General features: G+C 41.6%; 1 protein-coding gene across 1 annotated transcript; it reads right to left on the minus strand.

The window, feature by feature from the left end:
• Nucleotides 1–997: 997 nt before the first annotated feature.
• Nucleotides 998–6,709, minus strand: LOC126787180 (ankyrin repeat-containing protein ITN1-like). The gene is made up of 5 exons (XM_050513103.1): nucleotides 6,538–6,709; nucleotides 5,773–6,246; nucleotides 5,325–5,480; nucleotides 4,792–5,258; nucleotides 998–1,462 (listed from the first exon to the last, which is right to left on the minus strand). Exons 1-5 carry the CDS (start codon nucleotides 6,707–6,709, stop codon nucleotides 998–1,000), a joined length of 1,734 nt encoding a protein of 577 aa, XP_050369060.1.
• Nucleotides 6,710–10,260: the final 3,551 nt, after the last annotated feature.

A 10,260-nucleotide genomic window follows, 5' to 3' on the forward strand; every position in this document is an offset into this window, starting at 1 on the left:
AGACCTGTGAAGTTGTGTATTCGAGGTAACAATTTAATTTGTGAATTTTCCAATGTTGGCATGTTAGTTTGTTGCTAGGTGATGCTCTTCTCTCAAGTCACTTTCGTTGTGGACTGTGCCATCATTAGTTGATGATGAAGGTTTAATTGAGATAGTTTAACAGTATCTGTTGCTAGATAAGTTTGATCTTTGCCAATGCTCTTCATTTTTCAGCAAAGATTGAATTACAATTGCGGAGACCTGCCCAAAGTTAACTATTTTGAATATTTGAGTTGGGTTTCAAGATCAGAAATGAGGGCTTGCAAGCTGTGATAAAATCATGCTTCAACTTGCATTGCATAGCTATTAGAGATTGTGTTCTTGTTGGCATCATGGAATATCTATTTTGTTATAATTAGCTTCTGTTGTGAACTTGTGATGAAGAATGTTTGGCAAGCTTAGTTTAAGGTATCCCTTGATCCAGCTTGAGGGGCAATGTTGGATGTATGGTGGTCGTATAGTTGTACTTAATGAAGCGTGGCTTTATCTGAAGGATACAAGGATGGTGTGGTACTTTACTGTCCCTATGTTCAGCTATTCAAGAAGTGTTGCTCTGTCTCTTCCAACATTATTGTTCACTGTTTATATCTTATATATATACATTACTTTACTTGTATACCTTGTTAGTTGATAGGATTTATGTATTTGTACAGCTTGTTCACTCACTGAACAATAGATATGTGCTTTTATGAGGAGTATGGGTGATGGAAGTATGTTTCAACACTCCATCTCTTCTAATGTTATTTTTCACCAAGAAGAAATTGAGAAAAGTTTTCTTGTTCAGTTTTTCAACAGCCAGCTTACCTAGTTAAATAATTTTTGATCCGTTGTTGTCATTAACTCATTATGCATATGTACGAAGTTATCGAAGACTCTGAATCTTATGATGATCGATGTAGAACTCTGGGCTCGAGGAAACATGGTTCGAGTCCAATGCATCTCCATCATTAGTGCATAATTAACCATGCACATCATGTAAACCCAAATCCACAGTCACAATTATATACTGAAGCCTGAGAAATCCCAGGGAAGTGAATCCTATCATCAACTTCAACGGTAAGGATTTGAGAAAGTCGTTTTCTGCGTACCGCGAGGTCAGTATGAACAAGAACATTAGCATTGCAGTTGCAGACGAAAAGAGTGCTACGCCATCGGCTATGGTAAAGTACATAAACATTTTTGCTTTCAAGAAGTTGGGCTTTCCTGTTTGATCATCTGTGCCACCCGGTATGCTAAATGCAGCTGAAAACACTACAGTTGCAATAATAGTTGCAACGATCAAGCATGAAGTCGCTGTGTCCTTCATCCATGATTCTCCTTGACACATCAGTTTCTTGTGTTCTTCGGTGAATAGTTCTTGAGGTGTTTTTCCTTGCTTGTTTTCCATCTCTATAAACTGAGGTTGAACAATTCTTTTGACTTCCTGCGACATCACTACATCAGACGTATAAAGAATTTCCAATTTATAAACCAAGTATTAAATATGAAAAGTATAGAATTTGTAAAATTTTCTTAGTGAACTTCCATTGCATCATTTGCTTGACATACATATATGCAATTACCTAGGAACTATGTACCTGGATCATTAATTATATTCAAATATATAAAAAGAAATAGGGTGATAGATAAGATCAAAGCATGAGATTCAAGTACCTCTGTAACGACCCCAAAATTTCGAGCTTAAAAACTCAAAATTCTAAAGTCGTTAAACACAAAATAATCTCAATAAAATCGAAATCATTTAAGTGCACAGCGGATCATCACTGAGTTATCAATACAACTCAGAAAACCAATTATTACAACCCAAATTTGTAATTTACATTACGTAAGTTGGAATGTAATAATCCTCACAATCTCTCACAAAATAGTCACACAAAATCCTCACACAAGCTGGAGGTAAATCACTTCAAGTTCTCTGAGCGGTCCGTCAATTCCCGCTAATCTACACCTGCGGAGTCATCCACTACACCATCGAATTGGTGCACCGGGATTGTAAACACAAACCCGGTAAGCTTTACAGCTCGTATGAGTAAAATCAAAATATAATTCGCATATCAAAATATACGAAAAATCACAAAACAACAAATATAAAATGCCCTCATGAGTCACTCGTCAGCCCATCTGGTTGACCCAAAGAAATATGAAATAAAACGTTCATGAGGAAATTAGGTAACCCTTCTGGTTACCCAATGCATTTATAATACGGGTACCAAGAACGCTGGTACACATCTGTTACCCCTCTCGTAATACACCGTTGATATTGGATAGCCACCCGCTACCCAACATCCAAAATACACCGAGTACCCATGAGCAGATAACCACCCGTTACCTCGCATGCAGTACTAAGGCAGACAGACTAGAGCTCTAACTGTATCGTAACTTTCGCCCGGCCAAAGGCTAGGTTCCGACTTGCCAAACACGTACAATAATCTCACATCATATTGTACCAATCACGTCCGAAGACAAATCAACATTTTAACAATCTCAATGTTAAAAATCACGTACAATAATCTCACATCATATTGTACCAAAAATCTGGTCCGAAGACAATTCACATTTTAACAATCTCAATGTTAAAAATTACGTACAATAATCTCACATCATATTGTACGTTTTAAAACTTTCACGATATAACCACAATAAAATCATAACAGTATATTATATAGCAAACTATATATATTCGTATTTATTTACCATTTATACAATATATACATAGTCCACTATATCCTATACATATCATATTTCATAAACACCTGAAAATTACGTACGATAATCTCACATCATATCGTTCCATTTGAATCACATACACATGCCAAATTTTTCTGTCACTGAAATGACTATTTTTAATGAATTAATAACAGTACATAATTTAATGAACTATATATATATATATATGTACTTATTACCATTATACTGTATATATGTAGTCCACTAAATTATATACATGTTGTAATTCATTTAATAAACACACTTGCAAAATGTTGAATCACCACGAGGGTAGATTCGTAATTCAATGAGATTTTACTCACCTTATCGACTCGAGCGTAATTCCACAATTCCCGATGATATTCCTTTCCTCGATTTAATGATCACCTTGAACAGATAAGAAAAGAATTTATAATCGTTTCGTAACCTTTAAATGCCGAAACAGTAATAATCGGTTACTGTTCAGCAATTTTCGGTTTTACGAAGTTACTGTTCAGTGGTACTATTCACTCTTACTATTCCCGGATACTGTACAAATATGCAATTAATACGTATTTCTGTACGTATAAATATTATATACGTAGTTCTGTACGTATAAATACTATATGCATATTTCTGTACGTATAAATATTATATACGTATTTCTGTACGTATAAATATAAATACGTATTTCTGTACGTATAAATATTAATACGTATTTCTGTACGTATAAATATTAATACGTATTTCTGTACGTATAAATATTAATACGTATTTCTGTACGTATACGTACGATTTAAATGTAAATACAAATTCAGTAAATAAAATTTACTAAATTACCCTTTTACAAAATTACTTTTTACATTTACTGAAAGTAATTTATATTTACATTTACCGTAGGTAAAATTTAATTACATTTACCGTAGTAAATAAAAATTACATTTACATTTACCGTACACAGTAAATTACCAAAATACCCTTCTGTCAAAACCGTTCCCACCGCCGCACGTGGCGGCGCGTGTGGCACACGCGCCACCTCCGGCGGGCCGCGCGTGGGGCCCACGCGCCGAGGCTAACCACGGCGCGTAGCACGCCACCGCTACCTCAAATCTCTCCTACTTTCTCCCTCCGCCCTTCCCACGGCCTCACGCCACCCCTAGGCTACTGCACGTGCTCACACGCGCCGCCTAAGGCGGCGGTGATCCACCCTCCTCCTCTTCCTCCGATCTCCACCAAAAATCAACCCAAATTCGACTATCTTCAATCACACAATCACACACAACAATAATCACCTCAACTCTTACCTAGATCGTACGGTGGAGCCGTTGAAACCTCGTCGGATGGAATGGATCGTCGGCGGTGCTCGATCCTTCGAGGAGAGTTTGTCACGGCTCGTGTAGCTTCGTCATTGCTCACCTGCAGTGTCGAAAGGTAGAGAGAGGTGAGAGCCGAGTGCTTGCGTCGTCGGAGGCACTGCTCGAACTGTGGAGGCGATCACGCGAGGCTCGGGTGTCGTCATGGCGGCGAGGCACGGCGCAGCGAGCTCCAGGGTAGCTGAGGTGGGCCGCGCGATGGTCTTGAGCCTGGCGGTGTGGACCACGTCCGGACGGAGGTGCAGATCGCCGGCGTGGGTCTTTCGGGGAGGGAGAGAACGAACTCGGGGTGAGAGACGAGAGGGAGGCGGAGTGAGGAGAGAGAGAGGGATTTCCACAAATGGAAACCCTAATCAGAAAAAGTCCTTTTTATACTCGTTTCTAAAATCGGAAACTAACTTCCGACGTTCATAACTTTCACCTCCGACGTCCGTTTCGGACGTGTCACATGTCCTCGTACTCGTATCGACGAGCTCTACAACTTTCGTGAAGGAAGTTTTCGCAACCGAGCGACGGAAATAAAATTCGATAAATATTTTCGGGAACGTAACGTTTTTCGAATTAAACGTTCCGATTACGTTTTCGTTGTCGATTTCCGACGTTTATAAAAGAAACGAACACACTTAAAATTTTCGAAAACTTATAACTTAGGAAAAGTATAATGACTCGTCCCGAAAAATCGGGTTATTACAACCTCAAACCATACTAACTCTCGATGCATTTGAAGAGCTACGCCCGAGACCAGATTCAGTTGGTTTTGAGGTGCTAAATATGCAGCCATATGCACTATATTGTTGCCCTCATTATCCTCATAAGTCACTACGACATCCTTTATTGAGCATATCTCATGCACTAGATTAAAGATACTCTCATGACGACGCAAAACTGCAACATGAATTATGGTTCGATTGTTTTCATCAGTTTCCCATACTAACTCAGGATAATAGTTTATGAGTGCTGATAGAAACTCATAATTCCCCAATTCTGCTGCGTCAAATAATAAATTTGAAGGATAGTTGATTAGCTTCATCACGTCTTCATGCTCATCCTTTAAAATGTCTTCCCAAAGACGACGGACTAGTTGAAGAGCTTCATTGGTTTGTTTCAACTTACTTTTGCAAGCAAACTTCAAACCTGGGAAAAATTGATGAAAAGTTTGTACTTAAGCAATGGAGTCACAACATGAAGCTAAATCCAAATTAATGTTGTAAGAATTGATACACTCACATGAGTTGATAAGTCTCCTCCACATTCCTGGACTTTGGCTGCCACCAAATGCTGAAGGTCTTCGAGCCAGTAAATGCAAGGCCGTTTTATATTTCTGCGATGCGGTACGTGCTGTTGCTAATGTTCTGCAGTCCTTCAGCAAATGTAAGGCCAAATCTGCATAATATTTACAGAGAAATTAAGAGTGATAGCTGACATAAAGTAAACGACGAATTATAGTAATATATCTTTATGTAAATTTATCTGTTATTTACAAATTGTGAGGTTTCTCTTAGTACGTTCAAATATGAATGGATGCATGAGTTGGTATATATTTTGATTATCCATGCCTGCATACACAAATACTTCAATCGCTGTCATTTTTTGGATTTCCCCAGGTTAATTATATTGAAATATAAATTAATGAGAAAATTGTAAGGATGAGTTGGTTAATCTTTTGTATACCTACCATACAAACCATTGTTGATGCAAGAAAAAAACAAGTTCTCGCGGTCTGATTTCTCCAACATCGTGTTATTTTCAGCGTAGTTGTACAGGTCCCATGCAATTTCCGACTGTCCCAACACAACAGCCATATAGGCTGGTGTCATACCTTTGCCGCCTCGGATCGATAGTAGAGACTTATTCTTTTCTTTCAAAATCTGTACAATGTCTCCAGCTCCAGCCGAAGCAGCAATACACAAGGCAGTGTTATCATTGATGTCCTGCAGGGCCAGATCTTCTACGTCCATCATGCTGATCAGTTTCTCTACAAAGTGAGTACGTCTTGCTCCCGCTGCAACGTGAAGGACTGTTTCACATGCTCTAGATATGCTAGCTCTCAGAAGTTTCTCATCCTTTCTCAAGATTCTTTCCGCCAGTTCCCAGTCGCCTTTAAGTGCATACTTATAGAGGGGAACACCTGTCTTGAGGTACTCTTCTCCTGTATGGGGTTTATCCATAATCACATAGAGACTAATTTAATAAGTTACTTAATTATATGGAGAGAATATATATAACTGACTCACATATTAATAATAGATGGGTAGATTTAAGGTACGTGGAGTATTTGTATGCGTCAACACAAAAGGACCGGCTCCATCGCTGCCTAGACCGGCAGTGCATTGATCGAGCTGGTCGATCTACCATTTGATATTATATATTTACATTAACATTCAATTGATAATACAGATATTAAAGATGTATGAGAAAAGATATTAGAGATGGCTCTTACTGTTTGTATGAGCTAGTAGATAAGATAATGGTCTTTTAGGTTGAGCCGAATCAGCCGACATGTCAACGGCGATATGTGGTGATTGGTTGTCTATCCCAGTTCGTGAATCGCCGCTACCTGTGGTCCATTGACTTCCGGTAGGTGATACCTGTTGTGCTTGTGGGATAGCCATGGTTGCAGATTGAACAAATTATCTAATTAATGAGCAGAGATAAAAATGGAAGTTAGATGAGCAGAGATAAAAATGGAAGTTAGATGAGCAGATATATCTATCTATATAATTAAATGTTGTTTCCCAGTACAATATTTCATGCTGTTAACACGAAGAAGGAGTAGGAGGTGTAGGAGGCGGAGGAAGAGAGGGAAGGAGCGAGGGAGCTAAGGGAGAGAGAGTAATCGATGCTTACAGATACCAGCCAAAGCTCACATGTACCTTGTGGAAGCTTGAGATCGAGGGGATATTATATAGGCAGCTAGCCGTCACCAAAGAAAGGTGTTGTTCAAGCTGGGAAAACGGATCCTCCTCAGAGAACAATTAGCGTGTCCCGGCGCCGAACCCTGGACGGTTCAGCCCCTTAGTCCTCTGTTGTTGCTGGCGTGCCAGTACCTTTGAGTTAGGTACAACTGTTGTTTTGTTTGACAATGATCCCGCTCCACGTACTGTCTTCCTCTCAGACGATTGCTCCATAGTTGCTGATAAACCGCTGAAGTTCGAATGACCTATACACAACCGGAGTTGCTAGGTACCTTTCACTCCACCTCAAGTAGATGGCCGATCTTATTTTTGACCGCTTGGGGAAAAGCAGAGCTTATACTGTGTCGTTAATAGCAGGACTCTCTCGCGAATGAAATTTGCTGACTAGTGCAGGTTTTGGGTTTGCTAGAAGCTAGGCTAGTGACTCAATGGACTTGACTCGAATTGCCGAAGTTAATCGGACTTGTTGCTACATGCAGCGCGAGGCGTACATCTGGGTAGCTCCGCTCCGATGGGAGACTTGGTTGCCGAAGTTAATCGGACTTTTACCCCGTTAGGAGATTTTGACTATGCGGTTGCGCGATAGTTTGTTTGACGTTGCGTGTGTTATTCTGCGCATTCGACCCTCCTTATATAGAGAACACAAATTGTTCTTTCTTGCGAATCAAGTCCTCAGAACCTCCTAGTTGATTTAGATTCACCTTCCTTAATCAACTCAGATTCTATACGGCAATAGTCCCCTAAATCTATTCCAATACGGCAGATAATCTTGCTTTGTGATAGACTTTCCCCAAATATCCGGTCCACGGGCCTAAGTAGTCTAGATAATACCAGAGTATTATTTTAGGCCCAAACATTGCCCCTCAGGCCTTAAAATTGAAGACCCCGCGAAATTGAAAAGGGCTAGAAGAAAACCCCAAACGGTTATCTTTTAAAAAAATAATCTGAAACGCTTTAAGTTCCCCCGTCACCAACTGACGCGCGCCTTCTCCTCAAACCACTACAACCTTTCGAGCTGAAGTACACGAGAAACACTTACTGTTTCAGAAACTCAAACCAGTTCCAATCGAGCAAACGCGACTCTTCCATAAACCCATCAGTTTCGATTTCAGAAATCCTTTCAGTTCCTATATAAATCGCGTTCACGAACCCAACACATCCATCCAACTTGATTGCTTTATCATTAGAAAATCCAGAAAGCCCTCTTTTGAAATTCTCATTCTCTGACAACAATGGCCCCAAAACCCAACCAACGCGATGCCCAGGTGGGTGCCAGACCTCTTCGCGACTATCCAAACAACGAACCCACCAATCGCTCCACCATTGGAGTGATTGACGACAGCACGGTGTACTTGGGTCCCTCTCTTGCCGGCCTCCCGGAGCGTGTCGACACTGACTACCACCATCGTTCGCGAACTCCTCCGCTTGCTTTCAAGAACACCCCAGCCACCTTCAGAGGATGGCAAGTGCACAGCCACCACCATGCCCTTATCGGAGCATGGCCCAAATTTTCTGAAGCCATGCAGCTATGGTACGCAGGTCATCGCCTGCTTGATCGCGACATTTGGCATGCGGCAGGAATCTTGGAAAACATCGACCTCTCTTTCAAACTGGCTCGAGTTGGAGGCAACAGATGTGCCATCATGAGTGCTGCCTGCTTCTGGAATTCCGCAAGTAATACCTTCGACTTTCAATTTGGTCAAATGGGTATATCTTTGCTAGACATATATGCTATCATAGGTCTTCCAGTTGGTACCAGGCCCTATAGAGATCAGGATTATTTTGATGCTGAGTGTCCGGTTACCGCCACTCGCGATGTTGGTATCTACCAATCGTACGGCTCCTGGATCTCCAGTTTTGATCGCAACCCTACTGCTAATGCTGGCATTGCCTTCTTGGAATTTTGGTTAACTAAGTTCCTGTTATGTTCTAATTCCAAGAAGATGACTGGACACCACATGCAGCTCGCGACCCTTCTGTACAATGGCTACATTGTGGGTTTAGCACAAATAGTCATGGCAGAAATCTACCGTATGCTGCGCGCACTCTCTCTGGAACCCCTCAACTATCATAATCTATCTGGGCCTATGTGGATTCTAGACCTCTGGATTCAGGTCTACTTTGTGCAGCTGCGAAATGAAAACACAAGGGACTTCCGCCTAACAGCAGTATTGAGAGATGCATTTGTTGGTTTGGAGCCTAACTTCTCCCTTCGCTACGCAGCATTCTTTGAGTACTTTTATACCCTGGATGCTTTAGCTCTTGACTCTGCACAACTGCTGCTAGACCGTACTCATCCTAGCGCCATCCGAGGTGGATTCTTGACCCTCAGACGCTATGATGGAGAGAGTCGATATTTGTTTGAACAAGCTGTATCAATGGCGGATCTACCCCGGCATCCCTGCAACGGAGTAGAACTTTATGCCCCCCATCTATTCGCGAGGCAGCTAGGGATGATCCAAATGGTTCCCTTCCCCCCTATCGAGAGTTTAAATTTGTTTTCCTCGTGGCGACGGCCTATGGTCCCCGTCACTGACACCAATCCAGGCCACTAGCCCCCGTCTCAATTGCAAATCACTCCCCTTCCTGTACTAGCAAGTGGGAGCATCCTTCGCTGCTTTCATGTCGACGAGGCCTACCCTCAATGGTGGGAGAGAATTCATTCTGGCCAATGGGAACAACGCTCGTGAGTCATTTTCCAATACATCTTCCAGACAGGGCTCAGGAGGTATCTGCAGGAGAATCCTGAGGTTCCTGGGGACGAGGACTTGCTGCGGGCGGCTATTCCAAATGCTGTCAGAATCGTTCCATCAAGGGTAAGATCCTAACGCCTCCTCGAACTCTTACAGTTCTTGTTTCAACACTGATGAAAAACCACTAACTGGTTCATGTTGCAGGTTTTCGAGAACACGGCTGGTGCTTCCTCCTCCCAAGGCCGCAAATGAGAAAGAACAAGCTCTAGCCCTGGTGACAACGATGATGATCCTGACACCATAGACTTCAATCCTGTAAGGCCTCGCCCTGATTTGATTTTCTTCAAAAGATGCTAAACGTTCTAACACTATTTATAACCTTCAGCTGATTCAGAGAAGAAGAACAACTGGCTCAAGCACCTCTGCCCCGCTCGCGATTACTGACCAGGTCAACCCTGAGCCAATGACTGAGACCAGCAATCCACAGGCAGCCATTGAGGTAAAAAGAACATACTACTTGTTTCAATTGGCGCTGTATTCATGAACCACTCTGAC

Source organism: Argentina anserina, chromosome 3, assembly GCF_933775445.1.
Source record: "Argentina anserina chromosome 3, drPotAnse1.1, whole genome shotgun sequence".
Lineage (NCBI taxonomy): Eukaryota > Viridiplantae > Streptophyta > Magnoliopsida > Rosales > Rosaceae > Argentina > Argentina anserina.

What these genes read in the sequence shown, in the direction of transcription:
- LOC126787180 (XM_050513103.1), bottom strand. Translation starts at nt 6,709, where the DNA reads ATGGCTATCCCACAAGCACAACAGGTATCACCTACCGGAAGTCAATGG. An exon ending in CATCAACAATGGTTTGTATG is followed by an intron (nt 5,481 to 5,772) that starts GTAGGTATACAA and finishes AATATTATGCAG; the next exon opens with ATTTGGCCTTACATTTGCTG. An exon ending in GAGGAGACTTATCAACTCAT is followed by an intron (nt 5,259 to 5,324) that starts GTGAGTGTATCA and finishes CCATTGCTTAAG; the next exon opens with TACAAACTTTTCATCAATTT.